This window comes from Zootoca vivipara, chromosome 3 (genome assembly GCF_963506605.1).
Source record: "Zootoca vivipara chromosome 3, rZooViv1.1, whole genome shotgun sequence".
Taxonomy (NCBI): Eukaryota; Metazoa; Chordata; class Lepidosauria; order Squamata; family Lacertidae; genus Zootoca; species Zootoca vivipara.
In genome coordinates this window covers 72,641,877-72,662,336 of record NC_083278.1, presented here as the reverse complement: position 1 = coordinate 72,662,336, position 20,460 = coordinate 72,641,877, and the positions used below count along the sequence as shown (strand labels likewise).

General features: G+C 43.0%; 1 protein-coding gene across 2 annotated transcripts in view; it reads right to left on the bottom strand.

The window, feature by feature from the left end:
- Positions 1-1,619: 1,619 nt before the first annotated feature.
- The window catches only part of PGBD5 (piggyBac transposable element derived 5), an 86,011-nt gene continuing 67,170 nt past the window's right edge, over positions 1,620-20,460 (bottom strand). The window contains exons 7-8 of one of the 2 annotated variants that reach the window (XR_009557368.1): positions 8,548-15,362; positions 1,620-8,493 (exon numbers count right to left, since the gene is read on the bottom strand). Coding sequence is in view for 1 of the 2 variants with exons in the window: in XM_035108475.2 (XP_034964366.2) it covers positions 15,167-15,362 (196 nt within the window). In the remaining variant the exon portion in view is untranslated. Of the gene's footprint in view, positions 15,363-20,460 lie in introns of both variants that reach the window. The other variant, XM_035108475.2, reaches the window with a different exon arrangement.

Genomic DNA, 20,460 nt, shown 5'->3' with positions numbered 1-20,460 from the left:
ATGAAGATGGTGATATTTTAATATTTGAGGGAATATGCATTCAACTCACAACTATACAGCCAACTGGTTATAATCGAGTGCTTTTGGGAAAACATCTTAATGAAGGGGAGCTAAAATATTAACCTTTTTTGTGATTTAAAAGCTAGCAGGCAAACCAGCTGCTGTTTTCTAAAATAATAGAAGTTTTCTGCCTTGACTGTTAACCTAACCACAGTTGCTAGTAAGTTTTATTAATAATATCTCCCCGCTCCAGAAACTCTAATGTCGTCTATGTATTATAAAATGAGAATATGTTCTTAAAATTCTAGAGATCCTACGCAGACAGTATCTCCATGCTGAGACCGCAAATTGTGGGTGATGGATGAGAATGGAAATAGGGTAATGTGGTGTTAGCTATGTTTACATGACACAGTGTGCCAAAGTTATTTACTGTGACTTCATGCTTTTTTTAAAGTCTATGGATTTCTGGTGCTATGCACCAACGACTGCTGCTGCACAGATCCTCTGTCAGTGGGGTGTACTAAGGGGCACTGTGTGAAAACCTTTGACATGAACGGAGGGTGTGCCGTTGCAGCCAGTGGCAGATACTGACCTTAGGTATCAGAAATAGCCAACATCTCTCCCCCACCCCTACCCCGCTTCCTTTTATAATAAATCACTAGGAGACCTGGAAACATTGCAATGCTATCTGTGCTAACCTTATCTGAGTGTCTTCAAAGCAAAAATGATGGGGGTACATGTCAATTTTCTTTTGCAAATCAGATGTCATTTGGAAACTGTCGTTTCAGTTGGTTCTTTAAAATCTGCTGTACAGAGCTTGTACTTTGTTCATTTTATAGATGGAAACCATCCTTGAAAAAAAACCTGTTTGTTTAACTTAAGGAAATAAATACTTTATAGATAAGATAGCAAGGTTTGCTGCCATTCTGTTTTTGTGTACACTCAGGAACCATAGCTGCCAACTCTCCCGTTTTCCCCGGGAAAACCCCTTTTTTACTTACCTTTTCCCAGTGGTTCCCCCGTATCACTTCGTCTCCCGTTTTTCTCCGTTATTTTCTCCTGCCGGCGGCCATTTTTTTTCTTTCCGATTTGCCCTTCTATGGGCACAAAAAATGGCCGCCGCCAGTTTCAAAAGTCGCATCTACGCATGTCCGGAAGTGCATAGACGTGACTTCCGGTGTTGGCGGCGGCCATTTTTGGTGCCCATAGAAGGGCAAAGCGACACCGGAAGTTACATTGACGCAACTTCCGGTGTCAAATGGCTGCCGGTCCCGGATTCTGCAGTCCGGAACTTGGAAGGTAAGTCAGGAACTGGCCCCAGAATACATGAACTTCAGACCACTTGATCTCCTTGGCTAGCCAGCGTTCTTAACGGTGACTTAGTTCGGACATTGCTTTTAACCATAAATTAAATTCAACTATGGTTTTAAAGTGAACGTGTGCAGCATTCCTCCGCGCTGCTTCCTTTCCTGAATGGAGTGAACCAAAAGAGGCTGGATTGCCATTACATGTGGACCTTGTGGGTGGCTTCTCTCCTAACAAGCCATGGCGGTACATTTGTGTTTTGTTACACAAGTAATAAACTACAAGCACTAGTCTGCACATTTTTAAAAAGCCAGCTCCTGGTTTGTTTCTTCCATGCGGTGAAGAAAGGTGGGGGAGGCACACTGCAGGGACTTTTGCACCAGCATGCTGCTCATTCACACGAATCCTAAGTTTTTCATATAAGCTATAGTTTAATAGGCAAACCAGGCCTGTGTTTTTGTAAACCAATTTTGCAGATCCAAAGAATGCTTGAGGCATTTCCAATCAGGGAGGTGCATCCGTTTGATTGGGTCTTTTGATTTTACTTTGAACAGCAAACATTCACGCTGTATCTGAAACCGCTTCTGAATCTCTCTTCGTTTCCAAAGAGATTTGTCATGGATTTGAAAAACACCAAGGATGCTTTGAATTGGTTCATGGTGCTTTGGATTTGATTTCATGAATTTGTTTCATGAGTTGCTGAAGGTAGAAGGCTTCCACCGTGGCCACTAGACAGTATGGTTGCATCTAATGTAGATTGAAGAGGAAGCTACGTTCCTTACCAGAAACATTCTATTTCCACCTCCTCCAATTCCTTGCCATTTCTACTAATGTAATACTATATTACTATCTGTAACACCTGCTGAAGTTCATCACAACTTTGAAACAGATTTCAAGTTGTGTAAGTTTGCCTTTCTTTGCTCAGGACAACTTGGGCTCCCCTTAACTTTCCCATCAAGCCACAGCTGAGACGCTATTTGTATCAAATGTTAGAATAGCCTGTTGCTATTTCCTGGAGGTGGGGTCAATATCCAGAACCAAGTATCTGGAAAAGTGAAGGGATTGCAGAGCAATAGTTGGCCTGCCAGGTAGTAGATTTCCAGTGTTCTCACCTGTTCTCACCTCCCTACCTATAACTCTGCCACATGTATGCCCTTCACAATCGATGCTTGCTGTTGAGAACCATAATTTACTCTCCCTTGCCCAAGCAGGGAATCAAAATGCTAGGCACAATTGTAGTCAATGGTGTCCTTGCATTGGTGGACTTCCCCCCTCTTCTCTCCTGCATCGCCCAAATCTGCTTCAGAGGATTGGGAAACCCTCCAGTGTAGATTACAATCTAGAGAGCTTTATTATCCTGTAGGGTGGCATGGGGGATAATTGTTTGGGGCTTTAATGAAAACCCTTCGCCAGTTATTGAGAAAATAAATTCCATTCAAAACTTACCAAGATATATTTTTCCTCCAATTCTAATGGGTCGGGTGCAGAGGGTTTTTGTTGTTGTTGCACTTACCTGTGAGTGCCCTTGCTTTTCATTCTACAAATGGACTGCAGCCTGCCCAGGTGCCCATTAAAGCCCTGGGGAAGAGACCACGAAGCCACTCTTCCCTCAGATGGTGTGGACAGCCAGGGAGGCTGCACAGGGCTGGTGAAATGTTTACCAGAAAGAAATAACACACCTTGTCCGCGGTCACCTTGCTGTGATAAGGTAAAATCAAAATCCTGCACCCATCCAGTTCTAAAGATTTCCTAACGAGGCAGAAAAACGCCGACCTTTTTAGAAATTGGACCACGCAGCACTACTCTCAGAGTAGGAGTGGGTAACCTGTAACCCTAGATGCACAGCCTTCGTCATCCTGTAGCTGACTGCGGTTGATAGAAATTGGGAGTCCAACAATATCAGGAGGTCCACGTGCTCCCTGTCCTTTCTTAAGAAGGAAAGCAACCATGTTCCTGCATGTAAGTACTGCAAACCTTGGGGGCCTTGGTGGAAAGGTGGTGTATCAATGCAAAAACTATTATTACACTGCTGAAACTGTTACATTCCCAATGTCACAACATGTGACTTAACAGATATGAGCTCTAATAATTATAGCCATTGTGGATGAGATAGAATTCATTGAGTTACAGAAACAGACTGGATTGTGCCCAAGAGTGGCTTCTGTGCATAAGATGAGATAAACAGTTTTTGCCAATTACCACTGCATTGTGCAAATGGAAGTGCCTGGCACTAACGTAAAGCCACAGTTGGATGCATTCCAGTGTTTCTGCAATCATTGCACATAATGCTTGCCTAATTGGTTGTGTGTGTCCTATGCCTTTCTTCCAGTGAAATCTCCCGTGCCGAATTGTCAGATCTAATGTGTGGTTATTGCTGGTGCCTTTGCCAATGACAGGGACACATGATATCTTCAGCCATGTGTTCAGATATTTTTAGCTGGACAGCATGAATCAAGAATTGTAATTTGGCTTCCCAGCACAGCAGCGTGAGCAACCAGTTCCTAGTTCCGGCTCCACTTGAGCCTGCTGCATCTTGTGGCTAGCAAATCATGTCTACATACCCCACTTGGTATGCTTTTAAAAAATAGAAATACAGTGGTACCTCGGAAGTCAAATGGAATCCGTTCCGGAAGTCCATTTGACTTCCAAAACGTTCAAAAATCAAGGCACAGCTTCTGATTGGCTGCAGGATGCTCCTGCAGCCAATCGGAAGCTGCGTTGGACGTTCAGGTTCCAAAAAACATTTGCAAACCGGAACACTCACTTCCAGGTTTGCGGCGTTCAGGAGCCAAAATGTTTGAGTCTCAAGGTGTTCGACTTCCGAGGTACAACAGTAACTAAAAATCCAGCATGCTACTGGTGAGAATGGAATTTATGAAAAAGCAGTGCATCTGCTTAAGCCAAATTCTGGGCATTTGAAATTAAGATAATGAAATTAAGATAATTTCAAAATGTTTGACTTCAAAATTTGAGTTATATATTTGAGTGCTTCTGACTGCTTGGAAATTGTTTGTTGATAGGTATCAAATGCCATAAGCTGACAATTTTCAAATCCTACCAGTTTTTCCAATAATAGCTCTCAAAGATCAGATACCATTGCCTGGAAAATATCACATACTGTCAAAATACTGAGCCCCATCGGATAAATCAAATACGGCCAAGTAACAAGAAACATACCAGTTGTTTATCCAAACTGTCAGGTATCAAATTTGAGCTTTGAACAGGTCGGTTCTTTGTGGCTGATGGGATTCGTTAGATTGGGGATGGGGAACCTGTGGCTTTCCAGATGTTTATAGACCAACTCCTATCAGCCCCATTCAGCATAGCCAATGGTCAGGGATGCTGGGAATTGGAGTCCCATAACATCTGAAGGACCAGAGGTTCCCCCTCCCCTGCTTCAGATGTTTAATCATGTCCTCCACCCTTCCCTCCAGCAAAAATGAGACGAGAGAAGATGTAATCTATATTTGACTGTATTTCAAAGTTGTTGATTGTAAACAAACTTTGCATTGGGAAGGGGGAAATCACATGACAAGATATCAGAGTGATACTATAAATCCATTCAGTTGTTTTGTTACCACACTTCACATTTTGGAACTCAGAATTTAGCTTATGGTGTAGAAAACTTGTAAAAATTTTATTGCAAGCGTGCCTTTGTGTAGAACAAAAACCATAGTCACAAAAGTTAGGTCCTCACATGAACCAAGGAGCCAGGAATACTGATGGGAACGTTCGCTTAGGGTCCCCACACATGCATTTCCTGAACAAATACAGATAGAGAGATAGAGAGAGATATGTATAAAATTGATCTTAAAAGTTTCAAACCAAATGGTAAACAAAACAGCACCGCACATTTAAATCTATCATTGACATTGTTTAACAGAACATTTTTTGGGGAAGAAAATGGAAGCTTGCAACTGAACTGCTATCATTGTCGTGTTGTGAGCATAGCCTGATAATACAAGGGTAGTTGAATGCACTTTTCACAACAACAGCACTACAATAGTGTTCTGTACAGTCATTTCATTTGATGGAATGTAAGTTGCAAAGGTGGAAAGAACTAAAAGTTTTTTTCAAAAAAAAATTTAGCTCATAGGGCTTCCTTCCAGAACATGATTTCCTCTGTGTTGCCTTTGCCTGTTTAAGTGACAACAAATCCCAAGATCTTTTTTGTGTGCCTTGACTGGTGCTATCTCAACCATAACTTTCTAGTGCACCAAAGGGGAAATTGCAAAGGCTGGTTGTATTAAAAACCACTTGTAGGGTTTGTTTGTTTGTTTTTGTGGGGAAAAGAGAACTTAATAACCAGAAGCTGAGCCATTCCTAAACCAGAACAATTGAAATTGGTGAAGGAAGCCACTAAAACTTCACTCTTCCTTTCAGATTTCTCAGCACTTCTGGTTCCTTTGAAACCACCTCGTCCCACATATATCAGCCATCATACCATAACTGCTAAGTTGGTTTAGTTTGGCCAGAAACAAACAAATAAATTTTTCGGTCAGTTTCACTTTTGCTCTCCAGTATACAGATTTCATAAATAAACCTCTCTCCAGGTCAGATTGTCAAAGTGGCTACAGAATCAGAGCCCAGGAAACAAAACAAGCTGTAAAGTGTATAGTGGGAACAATCTGAGTTGAATGTCCAACTGTTTGCATCTTCCCCTTGTACCAATTGCACGAGCAGCAGCATTCCATGCTTGCGGCGAAGTGTGGAGTCTCTGCTAATTGTACACCTTGATGCGGATTAATTCGTAAAACTTTGCTACAAAACTGGGAACATGGGAGGCTGCCTTATACTGAGTCGGACCGTTCATTTGGTCCATTTTGCTCAGTACTGTCTACACTGACTGGCAGCAGCTTCCCTGGGTTTCAGGCAGGAGTTGCTCCCAGCCCAGCCCTTACTGGAGATGCCAGGGACTGAATTTGGAATCCTCTGCATGTCAAGTAGATGCTCCAGCCACACTTCCCAAAGCTCTGTCCTTTGGGGTTCTCCATAAATGGCACCAAAAGTTCTGATCCGAGGTGGGGAAGACAGGCTCACTAGCATTTCTGCCCTCTGGAGACCCCTCTGAGTGCTGCCTCAAACTTATCTGCAGCATTGCCCCTTCCTTGCTTGGGATACAAACATCTCGTGCTGCTACCCAATTTGTGCTGTTCCCATCTTGTCTTCTGCTCAGAAGGATTTTTGCCATCTCCCATCATCTTTGCCTAGATAGCTCTTGTCTTCATCTAGCAAACATCCTGCCCCAATATAATAACAGGTTATCAAGAAATAGGGCTGGTTTCCTGATTAAATTATTACACGTGATTGGCAAATATCTATTTCTGGAAACAGGTGAATAGTTGAAGGGAGTGACATTTTTATACACACCACATCTAATACAGTTCTACTTCTTAGTGATATGTAGGTATACTTGAACAGGGCTCCAGAGAGCTGTTTATGCCATGTGCAGTTTAAAAAGCCTACCAAGATCCCATTAAGCACAATAGAATTTACCAAAAAGAAAAATGCAGCATACAGTAAAAAAGCATGGTGGCTGATGGGATACCTCTGATATCTTTGCCACAATAGGTTGCCCTGTCACAGTGATTGCCATCAATATACCCTGTCTTGATTTGGATGAGATTTACACACATGCCTACATAACTAAATGGCCAAAGTTCAACGCTCGAAAATGATTTGCATTTTCATACTTGCACGGGTGTAACTTGAGGGGTTGAACTGGTACCTCCTGGCCTAAGCACTTGCAGGAGAGTAAGTTGAAAATGGCTTCTAAGGAACCAATGGTGCTTTTAAAAAAAATCAAGGCTCCTGACACACACGTTAACGAGGAATTTTGGTACGGAAATTGTTTTAAAAAGAAATGGCATTTAATAACACAAAATTGAACTGCTTGAAATCAGGGTGCATAGGAATTGACTGTTTAGTTTAAAAATCTAAGAAAACTTACTTCAAAGGCAGACGTATGCATATAGTAAGTGCTTTTGAAGAGGATGGGTGTTGCTTCCTTACTTGGCGAAAGCTGCCGTTGCCTCAGGGTATTTGTACATGGGCCGCGATGGTGGATTTTAATGCTCAAGACCCACCGCAAATTCTCTGGCGAGCTCATATCTCCTAGTCAGGTTGAATTTATTTTCTAAAGGCAGTGAACTGCAGTGTGGCTATGGATTATTAGCCTTGTGGCCAAAAGAAAAAGGTCTGTTGCAACATCATGGGGTACCAGCTCATCAACACTTTTGAGGTTCATCCCAAGACCCAAATCTGGAAAAGTTGGGGAAGACACTGTGTGAGGCTGTGATCAGTGAGGTTTTCTTCTGAGTTAATGTGTAATAGGATTACACTGTAAGCCTTAGGAAGGTCTGTCACATCTTTCAAAATCCACAGTAAAGCCTACATTAATATCTGGGATATTGCTGGCTTTGCTACTCTCTTCGAACAGTGGATCGGAACTCCTCTTTTTCCCTCTGCTCTTGTCTCTTAAACTTATTACAGGGTCGAAACAAACTATAAAAATTCCTTCCAGTAGCACCTTAGAGACCAACTAAGTTTGTCATTGGTATGATCTTTCGTGTGCATGCACACTTCTTCAGATACACCCTCAGATGCAACTTCCTCAGATGCACACGAAAGCTCATACCAATGACAAACTTAGTTGGTCTCTAAGGTGCTCCTGGAAAGAATTTTTTTTATTTTGTTTCGACTACGGCTACCTACCTGTAATTATTACAGGGTGTTACTTTGCTTTATATCTGAGAAGGCTCTTTCACAGAGAGTATGAGAAGACAACAGAATGGAAGGAAGACTAAGGAGGTCTTTCAAATCTATACATACTACCCTGTTTCTCCGAAAATAGGACGTAGCCATAAAATAAGCCGTAGCAGGATTTTCAAGCATTCAAGGAATATAAACCATACCCCGAAAAGAAGGTATAGTGATAGGCACAGCAGCAATGCCAGCCGCAGCAGGAGGAGGAGGAGGGGAAAAAATAAGACATCCCCTGAAAATAAGCCATAGTGCGTTTTTTTTGAGGAAAAATAAATATAAGACAGTGTCTTATTTTTGGAGAAACAAGGTAATAGTTTGTTACGACGCAATGATAAGGTGTTACTTCTAATATCTCTGTTATGAACCTCACTGAGCAGCAGTGCTTTTTTTCTGGGGGTACTCAAGGGTATGTGATAGCTGCACCTTTTTTTTCCTAAAAGAAAAGCACTGTAACAACTTCATAGTGAGTACTGACACCTTTTTTTCTAAAAGAAAAGCACTGCTGAGCATCAATATTAAAGCTCACCATTTAACTTTGAAAGGTATCTATTGAGCAGGTTTAGCTGCAGAGCTGTTGGGCTACAGATCTTCCTCTGGAGGTTGGCATCTAGGAAGGGACAAGTTGGTCAGTTTTGCTTTTATCTCATTTTCTTATTTTTCTAGTCTTGAATTCAGTTCAGCGCATGTCTGCATCAGTTTCCATATATATACTGTATGTCACAAAACGAGCCTGTAGTGTGCATATCTCCTAATGTATGCTTCATATATGCAATCTTGCCCAAGACACACATTTTTTGCAACACAATTTCCCCATCTGTAAGGCATTTTTAATGTTATTTTCACTAATGTGCATTTTTATACTCTGTGTATTTTGGATTTTTTGTTTGTTTCCTGGTTGGACCACAACATCACAAATTTTGGAGAAGTGTGAATTTTAAAGGATAGCTTCATTTTAATCATGTATTATTTCAATGAGTGTGAATTAAGGTAGGCATGCATTAAAATGCAAAGTGAACTGACTTTCACCCCATTCCTATTTGAACCTCACCTATAAGAACATTTCTGTAGAGTTTTGTTAATGTCCTCATTTCCAATCATTTCATTAGCCTGTGGCCCTTAGTAGCTCCTGCAGGCGATGATTGCTTAGCCCAGTCACCTTCCATTTTCCTTGCTGCTAGTTTTCTATTTGGAAAGCCTACATTTTGTCCCATTGCAGTGCGCAACACTGAAAATCACTACCAGGCAAAAGAACAAGAAGCATTTTGTCTATTCTGAGCATAGTATTCAGAACCATAACTTTCTAGTGCATGGAGATCTCACACAGCTTTGGAAGCTCGTGAGAAGTAAATATGAATTACTGCAGAGAATAGGCAGCCAGCTGCTCAACAGGCTCAACCCTTTCATCTTATTAGACTTTCATGTTAGATATGCAATGCTGAGAGACACCTCCATTGGTAGCAGAAGGCAGTGAAGAAATAGTGCTAGAATTGTCAAATATGGTGCCCTAAGATTCACTAGGATCTTGGGCATGGAATGTAACTTTGTATGCAAAAAGGAATGGTCATAAACATCAGCAATGCCACCAGATCTCATAAGAGAATTGGTGAAAACAACTACTAACAAGCTGTAAGCTCGATTGTGGACACTTGGTCATATAGACCAGATGCACACAATATTCAAGGGTGTATCTCCTGTTGCTCGGTCCCTGCTCCTGCCAACCTAGCAGTTCGAAAGCACGTCAAAGTGCAAGTAGATAAATAGGTACCGCTCTGGTGGGAAGGTAAACGGTGTTTCCGTGCGCTGCTCTACTTCGCCAGAAGCGACTTAGTCATGCTGGCCACATGACCCGGAAGCTGTCTGCGGACAAATGCCGGCTCCCTCGGCCTATAGAGCGAGATGAGCGCCGCAACCCCAGAGTCATCTGTGACTGGACCTAATGGGCAGGGGGTCCCTTTACCTTCAGTTCTTAATCTTAACTTCTTTTCTCTATTCCACATTTTATGGGGCAAGAAAGGGCTCCTGCGTTTCCATGTGTTGCAGTAAGTAGTTCATTAGTGCAGTTTTTTAATTTTAAAAAAGCACTTTCTTGAACTCTGTGACTGGGAGGCGTCATCAAACTACAAAATGCTGAAACGCTGCGGCCTCATCATGAATCACGGCTGAAATGAGCACCGGAACTGGCAGTCCATACCTGGAGGAAGCACAGGAAGAAGCTAGGAGAGGTCTCATTAACTGCCAGGTCAGACGAGATTCTGCTAAGCACCTGTTAGCAGAACAAATACTTCTGTAGGGAAGCATCAATCAAAAGTTCTAAAGTGGCTTCTTTTTGAGTTGCTGTCATCTTGCTAAACTTTAGGAAGCTATATCCTCAAATGTACAAGAATGAAAAATCGTGATATCCCAAAATCAATGATTAAACGGCACAAGAGAACTGCACGTAGGAACAAGGATTTTTGTGGTTTCTTTTAACTGAACAAAAGAAGTGACTGGAAGGGATAGCTAGGAAGAGCAAAAAGTGGAGCCCAACAGGTTTCTGTTTTAACCCCCCACCATTTAATTGTCAAGCATATGAATGGGAAAGGAGGGCCGCCAGAAGTCTGTGCCCTACTGAGCATTCAGAGTTTTCAAAAAAGTTCCCGAGCAACATTCATTTTGCCCTGGTATTGAGCTTTAGTGAGCAGGAAGATGTTCCATTCCATAATAATAAACAGTAGTCAAAGGAACATCTTAACAGAGCATGGCAACGCGATGCTTGGAGGATAATTGATTGTGCATGGAGTGTGGTTTATATATTGCATTGCCATGAGAACTTTTTTTCATGTTGAATGGCTGAGCTGCAACAATGCCCAAAGGCCCCGATCCAACTCTAGGCCTGAGTAGGATGTTGTGTACGTGCAGCAATTGGTGGGGAGGGGGTTGCACCTATGAATGGGTTCCGAATAAGCGTCACAATATATGGAAAGCTACATCCAGATGTGCCCATATCAGTTACACATGCAGACGGCTGCTTCCATGTCTCTTTCTAGTGCTGAGCGACAGACATTAGCAGAGGGAAAACCAGTCACCTCAAACAGGCAGCCTTTTCACTCTTCCGTCTCTTTGTCAACTTGACTTTTGTGGCATTCAGCACGTGATAAGCATGTTTCCTTCCCTTCTGCCTCTCTTTGTTGAACAGCTCCCAGACATGAGACTGGCAAAGATCCTTGCTGACTGCTTACGTGGTTACTAATATAGCAGATCAACATAGTTACTATTTTATCCAGAGAAAATAATAGCCAGAAGCTTGCGTATGCTTTCCCAGAAGTAAATCCCAGTGCGTTCAGTGGGAACTATGCATAGGTTGAACTCCTAAACAAGGAGGAAGTTTTACAGTCCAACATATAAAATGCTGGACAGCTGGGAAGGGCAGGTTCATATTTGTCATGTTGGCAAAGGATGAGCTGAAACTGTACAGGAATCAACTTGCCTTTCCCAACTTACCAGCATTATAGATGTTGGCTTGCAAGACTTCTGTCCTTTATGCAGTATCTTGCAGAAACTCAAGCACAATAGTGGTGCCCTCGTAATCTAGTCAGAAACCGAACACTTTCAAATTCTGTTGATTCCAGTGGGAGGAATTTATGTATCTATGTTCTGGTCAAATTGTTTGAGAGTAGTCTAGCGAGGGTGGGATGGACACAGCCTTTTTCAGGTACCGGTAACTTCCTAGCACTTTTGTCTGGTTAATTGAGGAAAGAGGGAGAGGAGGAATTAAATTCTGCCTTCACCCCAAAGGCTGATTGAGTTGGCCACAACATTCTTGTGCAGTTAGATTATTAGTACTTTACAGTGCAATCCTATGTATATCACTCAGAATTAAGTCTCGTTGGTTCCCTGGGACTAGGAATGGACAAATCAGTTCCAGTTCTCAAACTTTCTCTTAAATTTAAATCTTAAATTCAGTTCTACATATTCCTGCAACCTGTGATTTTTTTAAAAAAACACCCTAATAAAAAATTGTCTGCATTTAAGTATGAATTTCTCCAAATGAACACATTTTTGTATGCAGTTTTAACTAATATACACTTTTTTTTTTTGCGAAGCAGTTTCCCCTGATAAAAAGCATTTGCGTATGCTATTTTCAAGAATATATGCATTTTTATGCCCATTTTACCCTAGACTATGCTTTTCTGTACACATCACTTGACACAACCACACTGCAAAATTCAAAGTGTGAATCTTGGAGGATTACTGTTTTTCAGTTCACATATCGTTCAAAAAAAAAGTGCAAATTAGGTAGTTTAAAGGTGAACGCAAAATGAATTGAATTCTTCTCGTTGGGGCTTACTCTCAGGCAAGCATGCATAGAACTGAGACTGAGAACACCCAGATTCAAAGAGCTGAGTTAGGGCTCTGTAAGCTTCCCAGGGTGTTGTTTATCTCCCAAGACCTGACAGCAGAGCAGTAGACTTTGGCACTGTGGCTCTTGGAGTGTTTAAGCTCAAGGTGTATATTTGTAAATGAATGTAAACATTAGAAAGCAGCAGTAAACCTCCAGTGACTGACCTCCTCCTAAAAGAATCCAAGCGCTATAACCGCTGGACCTTTTCACAACTTACGAATAGTTGGGTGAGTGTAATAATCTATTTTTGAAACGCATTTAGGAAACCATCACATGCCAATGACTAGAGGATCCAGCTGGGGACTGAAGCTCATTACCAAACAGCATCCGGCTGCCATTTTGTTTTTTTCTCACTCCAAAGCTGTGAAATCTAATAACCAGTGTTAACTACAAGGGAAAAAAATTACCAGGAGCCAATCCCTTAGGCCAAACTAGGACCTGGTGGAAATTTTAATACAAGAAAAGAATTTTGTTAAAACATCTGACTGGCTGTTGCTATAGATTTCTATTAAGTATATCTTGATCCTATGGCCCACACTGTGGAAAGAGCCTTTAATTCCAGTGAGAATTTAACTTGTGTCTATGTAAGAGAGAAGCCTTACTGGCTGGGTGCAACATTTTTGGAAGATTATTTAATACAGAAACCTTCAGAATAAGTAGGGAGTCTGCCATGAAGCCTTATTTGCTTCACTCACCTTTCAAATTGGCGCATTGTCGGACTCCGGGGGGGGGGGGGAGGAAAAAGAGGGGAGAGGCAGGAATTGACCCTGGAATCAGACACCGCTGAGTTGAGCCTCATTTACTGAATTGAGAAAAACAGCAAGGAGAGCCTTTCTGCATTACTATTTTCTACAGGGAAATTCACATGGGGCGTGTATACTCTCTAGTAATCTTATAGAGCTGAGAGGCTGCAAGAACAGCATCCTGTCAGGCCACATCCCCGACTATGTAAAGAATGGGTGGGTGGAACGTTCTCCATGGAACAGTACCACTGTTTTCCTTACGGAGCTGTAATGCAGCCAGATTTCCTTGCTCTATGGTATGGCCTTAGGAGAGGATGAGTTCTGGGTAAAACAAGCTACCCCTCCCCATCTCTCAGGAATGTTAGCCCTTAAAAACCACTAGTGCCAGCGAGTGTAGAAGAATTCAGGCCCTCCTTGGAAATCCCATGAATATACTTTCCCAGAGACCTTGCTGGTCTGCTGGTGGAAGGTGTTTATACTGAGATCATGCTCTATGCAAGCAATGGGGAACCTATGGTCCTCCAGGTATTCATGGACCACCAGCCCCCATCACCACTGGGGCTGATGGGAGCAGAGACCAACAGGTTGTCCATCCCTACCTTAATGAAAGCCTTTTATTGTGTGCTCTTGCAACTCTTGGCCACTAGTACCATAAACTTCCAAGTAGTCTCCCTACTCACAAACTCATGTTGCCCTTTTGAGAGATATAGCTCCCTTGCTTGGCTTGTGGTTGATTTCAAAACCTCGGTTCATTGTTTTTACAGATGTGTAATTTCTGCAAATGTGTAACTATTATGGGAAGTCTCCACTTCAAAGAGGTTTTGCAGAACAACACCCTGAGCACACAACAAAACACGTTGAGCTATTATTTCCTGCCAGGTTTGTGCAAATATTAACTAAAAGGTATGCTAAAACAGTCTTGAGCGGGAGGGTGGGGTGGCGGGGTAGTGCATTACGTTATGCTCCAAATCCAATGATGCTCTTGCGCAATAGTGCATTATGTGCTGTTAGCAGTATTTTCATGGAAAATTCAGATATGGGATATGCATCTGCAAAGACAGAGCAGTGGGAAGCCTTCTGGTTTTTTTCATTGTTGCTTGTGCTGTGGGATCCTGTGTATGTTTGCAGAGACTAAAAGTTAGCGAAAAGTTAGATTATCTTTTGTATTAGTGTGCTTCGATGCTGGGAAAAGAATATACTGTGTTTAAAATTAAATTAAATCTCTCGCGTTATGGCATCACTGAAGTTAACCTCAAAGCTCACACTGACTTTAAGGCGAAATGACGTTAGCTTTGATAGGCAAAGCCACCGATTTCTGGCTATTCATTTATATTTAAAAAAATTGTTGTTTTTTCTTCCCCCTCCTAAATTATATTCCCTCCTACAATCCAAAAGCATTGCAAGAAAATAAAATCTTCGTCAGTCATCTAAGTCTCCTGCTGCTGTTGCCTAACCATAGGCTTGCAAAATAGATTTATACATTTTCCAGTATCTCTTTTTAGCGACCTCTCCGTGACCCCTCGCCAGGCGATGAGCATCTGCAACCACAGGACACCGCTTGTCTCTACACCGTGTGCCGATTGCACATTTTAAAGAAACTGAATATGCTTTACAGTAATGCCCCGTCTGAACAATCGAGCCACTTCAGTTTGGGAGAGGACAGGGAAGGGGGCCTTATGTGACAATTAACACCCTGTTTAACAAATAGTATTAAGAAACAGCTGCTAACTTAAATTTGCTTCTTATGCGTTAAGTGCCCATGACACATGCCCTCTTTAGGGCCTTGGGGATACTGGTGGGGTCTTCATCCAAGCCCCCCACCACCACCACCACGTTCATGGCTTCCCTGGTCACTTTGTCACATGGGGGAGCAGCGTGATTGCAAGGTCCTCACTTTGGCGTTCCAGAGTTGTCGTCTTCTTCCTCCTCCTCCTCTTCCCCGCTCCTGACCTAAGCCACGGGGAATGGTGCATCAATGGCAAGGCGAAATATCCTCCAATCCCAGTAGCTCTTTGACAAGTCTCTCGCCGAACTGCACCCGGCTGTACTTTTTCATGTGGTAGGCGTCGGACATTTTGTATAGGATGTAGGCGTTGTTTATGGCAATGCTGATGGCAAACCAGAACACTTGCTGCCAGGTCTTGTTTGGTTTATGAGAGATGAAATACCTAGAAAGCACAAAAAAGGGGGAGGGGAGGGAATCCAGCAGTCACGAAAACATTTCTGATATAAGGCGAAGGGTCTGTACCCTAAAAACTACAGAATCTAGACACAAGACAGAAGAATGTTCTGTCTGTCTGTCTGTCTTACACTTAAGAAATCTGGCAACGAAAGGCAGTGGGAATAGGGGGTTTGTTGGTGGGTTGGTAAAAATATATATAGAAATGTATCTTGCCAATTTCTCCGTTAGCTGGCGAACTGGGAGAGAGGACTTAGGGAGCTGGGTATGTTTAGCCTAGAGAAGAGAAGGTTAAGGGGTGATATGATAGCCGTGTTCAAATATATAAAAGGATGCCATATAGAGGAGGGAGTAAGGTTGTTTTCTGCTGCTCCAGAGAAGTGGACACGGAGCAATGGATTCAAACTACAAGAAAGAAGATTCCACCTAAACATTAGGAAGAACTTTCTGACAGTAAGAGCAGTTCGGCAGTGGAATTTGCTACCAAGGAGTCTCCTTCTTTGGAGGTCTTTAAGCAGAGGCTTGACAGGCATATGTCAAGAATGCTTTGATGGTGTTTCCTGCTTGGCAGGGGGTTGGACTGGATGGCCCTTGTGGTCTCTTCCAACTCTATGATTCTATTACTTTATTCTGCCACAACAACATAGCCACCAGAAAGGACGGTGGCTCCCTCCCTCCCAGGCTCCTAATGCTTTTTGGACCAACAGGCGGCTTAAACTGGCATGGCAGACTCTGCCATTGAAAAAGTATGTTTGATTTTGCTAGATTTTCTCATACCCAGGTGGCGCTGTGGTTAAACCACTGAGCCTAGGGCTTGCTGATCAGAAGGTCGGCGGTTCGAATCCCTGTGACGGGGTGAGCTCCCGTTGCTCGGTCCCAGCTCCTGCCAACCTAGCAGTTCGAAAGCACGTCAAAATGCAAGTAGATAAATAGGAACCGCTACAGCAGGAAGGTAAACGGCGTTTCCATGTGCTGCTCTGGTTCTCCAGAAGCAGCTTTGTCATGCTGGCCACATGACCTGGAAGCTATACGCCGGCTCCCTCGGCCAATAATGTGAGATGAGCGCGCAACCCCAGAGTCGGTCACGACTGGACCTAATGGTCAGGGGTCCCTTTACCTTTACCTTACTCATAGTGTATACTGGTGCATGGGCACTGCTGCTGAAGAGCAGTCCATTGAATTCTGCACCTGAGAAAGCACATTTTGTGTTGCCTGCAATGCGTCACTGCAAAAACACTCTTCAGTGCCAACTGTTTTCATGTGATTGGCCTTGGACATTTTGTACAGGATTTAGGGATTGTTGGTGACGCTCATTTGACATCAAAACAAAACCAAGCCTTTTGTGTTATTGACTCTCTCCTGTGGAATGCTCCTCCAACAGGGATTCCACAAGCACCTTCTATACTAACTTCCAAATGTTTGCAAAATACTTTTCTTTGCAGCCAGGCTTAGGCTGACAATTGAGAAAAGTATTTTCCAAAACAGTTGGCTTGTGATATGGTTTACATTTTTTTATTCCTTTTAACTGGTTAACCGCTTTGATTTTTTTAAAAAATGTAATTGCAGTATACTAACTTTTTAAATATAAATATGGGAGAAGATTAAGACTATTTCAACGCCCCAAGGCAAATTATACAGTTCCTGATCTCAGTGCCCAGCACGGTACCTTAACTTTGTGCTGTGACTTGGAAAAGTAAAAGGAATCAATTCCCCCATCAAACATAATTTATGAGCTTTTCTTTTAAACTGCAGTATCCTGACATGACATGTCCTCTCATGACAGTTTTCCTCTCTCAGGACAAAATGTTCTTCAGTCAAGCTACATGTGTAAATAGGTCATGGAAGAGCTCTAGAACTGCAGCCCAACAAAGTCAGCCATGCCTCAAAGGTTCGTCTAAAACCAGGATCTTCCTATACGGTGTCTTACTAGAGATGCTTTCATGGTCAACTGAAAAAGATCATGCGTGAAATAAACAGGAATCTTGGATACTGGCTGGTGTTTTGAGCTGCACTCAAATTTGTGCAGATTCGGCATTTGCTTTCAAGCCTGAGTGTACTGGGCACGCTGTTAACTATTTCGAAGGGCTTATATTATTGCTCTTTCACTTATGATTGCTTATATTATTGCTCTTTCACTAAGAGGCTGAGGGTGTTTTGATTACAAGAAAAATTGCTTCTGGGAGATACTTTAGAAACACACATTCAAACCCACAAATTTTGTTTAAATTGCATGAAATGGGTTCTTCCTTTGGCTGTTTTGAAAAAGTCCTCATCCAAACTCCTGCCATTTCCCTATAATGGGGCCAATACAGAAATCCATGAGGACTCCTATTAAATGACTCTATAGTTGCCTACACACCATTTCTCTCCCAAAGAATCCTGGGAACTGTAGTTCTCAGAGGCACAATTCCCAACACCGCTGACAAACTACAGCTCCCAGGATTCTTTGGGGAAAGGAATGTGCTTGATGTATATGCAACCTACATTTGAATATATTTCAGCTGAAGTAGCCCATTTATTAGAAGGTCTGGTCTCTCTTTGGATGAAGAGGGCATCTTTTCCTCTCTCTTTTCTAAGAGGCCTTTTTAGGGCATGGTGATGGATTGGTGCAAATAAAATGGCAAAACCCATAAAACAAGAACACTGGTTCACTTTTCTGCCACTTGTGTATTCCAGACCAGTATTTTGGTTGGGACACGCCCACTAAAGTGACCATAGGGGGAACTTTTTTTTGTTGGGGGGTGGGATTCAGTTTCTAAGAGATTGGCATAATGGCCCTTGAAGCAGCAGCCTATAGAAAGGCTGCCCAAATTTGTTTTTGCCAAGTCCGTGCCCTTTCCTGTAGAACCTCGGGCCAAATAGACGCCTCTCCAGCCCCATCCTCTGCCTGCAAGCCTATTTTCTTCACAGAGTTTCCGGTTCCACTGGCTGTCTTTCACTGCTGTGCTGTCACTATTTGTGTCCTTTCTTTTTCAGCTAAGCCCCCAAGAAAAACAAACAAAACAACACAGAAGTTATGCCAAAGAAGACCGGAGTGACACTTTCCTCGCTCTTTTTTTTTTAACTCCATGAAACAGGGATCCTGTACTTGGAAACTGCTTGCCATGGCATTTTATTTGAATGGGGCTAGGAAACAGCCTCTGAGCACAAAGGCTGGGCTTAACTGTCCCAGATACATCAAATAGCTAGTTCTTCTATATGAAAAGCGGATACTGTGTAGTTCAGGGGTCGGCAAGGCCTACCAGGCATGGGCCGGGTCACTCCCATGGAGATCCTCCGTGGGCCGGGCCGGCGCAACATGGCACCAGAAATCGCGTCTGCACATGTCCGCAGAGCCGAAAATCGCTTCTGTGCATGCCCAGATGCTGAAAATCAAGCCTGTGCAGAAGCGATTTTCGACATCTGGGCATGCGCAGAAGTGATTTCCGGAGCCGCGGAAGAGAGTCCCCGCGCTGCGCTGTGCTGGTATAGCACAGCGCTCGGGGACTCGCTGAGCGGGCAGCTCGGTTCAGGGGCGGCTCGTGGGCCGGTTAAACGGCTTCCGTGGGCCAATTCCAGCCCATGGGCCTTAGGTTGCCGACCCCTGGTGTAGTTCTTTATCACTTTAGTGTGCAGGTAAAGAAACCCTATTTTCAAATTTTAAAACATAACATGCAAAACTAGACAGGAGAAAGAAAATACAAGCACTATGCACTTCCTTAAACACTAAACCACAAATATGTGCTTTGTAGAAAAAGTTAACCCAAGTAGCCCTGTTAACAGGAAACAGATAAGTGCATGTGGACACATTTGGCTCTTCCAAAAGAAATGGGTGAAAGTCAGATCCCATCATAGCTGCCAAGTACCCCGTATTCCCCGGGAAACCCCCCCCCCCGTTTTTCCTTACCATTTCCCGGCGGTCTCCCATTTGAGCTCCTCTCCCGTAAATGTCCCTTAAATCCACTCCTGCCAGCAGCCATTTTTCTGGTGCCGGTTTGCCCATCTATGATTATATAGTTTAACTATATAATCACAGATTATTTAAATGAATAACAAGACAGCACCATGCTGGTAGCTCCTTTAGGTTGCCACAATCCTATTCAGGATAAAACAGTGATCCCTTTAGATGGGAGGAAAGGGTAGAATCACAGAATCATAGAGTTGGAAGCGACCACAAGGGCCATCCAGTCCAACCCCCTGCCAAGCAGGAAACACCATCAAAGCATTCCTGACATATGCCTGTCAAGCCTCTGCTTAAAGAACTGGGTAGGCCAATTCTGCTTGGAAACCGTCGTGGAAACAAGTTGAAGCATGGAAAAGAAACCAACTAATAAATAAAACTACACTCTCTAATGGTGATGATCTTGAGTTTGCATGTCATGGTTGCTGCCATTTTAGAGTGCCTAAGTTCCATTTTGGGAGCCAGCAAACCTTGCAAAGCAGCCAATTCTACTAATGTCTATATGTAGCATTTCTTTGGTTTAATTATTTCTGTCACAGCCAAGAAGCAAAACTGAATTCTGGCCAGGTTGCCTTTCCCTTCCTGGAATTCCCAATTGAAATGTTAATCAGCTTGTTGCCAAGCAGGGGTGTGTTTGCCAAGCTCTGGATACTGCGTGATTAACACCTTGGCCAGTTCCATTTGGCCTATCACAAGTCTGGTTCTGACTTGTTGTATAAATGGCCGTAGGCACCCTTGGCTGAGTTGCAAAGGCTTTGCGTTGGTTTTGAAGACATATGAATTCTACCTGATACCTTCTTGTGGTGACAAAGGTTGAGCTGAAGCTGCTCTGGAACCTCCTAGACACCATGTGGCTGAAACTATCTTGTAACAATCTGAAAGAAAGGACTTTAGCCCAGCTTGGTTCCTAGATTGTAGTACTAAGACAGTCAAAGATTCAATGTGTTTAAGAAGTCTGTGTGGTGGAAGGTTTCCAGGCTATGAAGGACTTGCTCACAAATTTAGGTGGCGCTGTGGGTTAAACCACAGAGCCTAGAGCTTGCCGATCAGAAGGTCGGCGGTTCGAATCCCTGCGACGGGGTGAGCTCCCGTTGCTCGGTCCCAGCTCCTGCCAACCTAGCAGTTTGAAAGCACCCAAAAGTGCAAG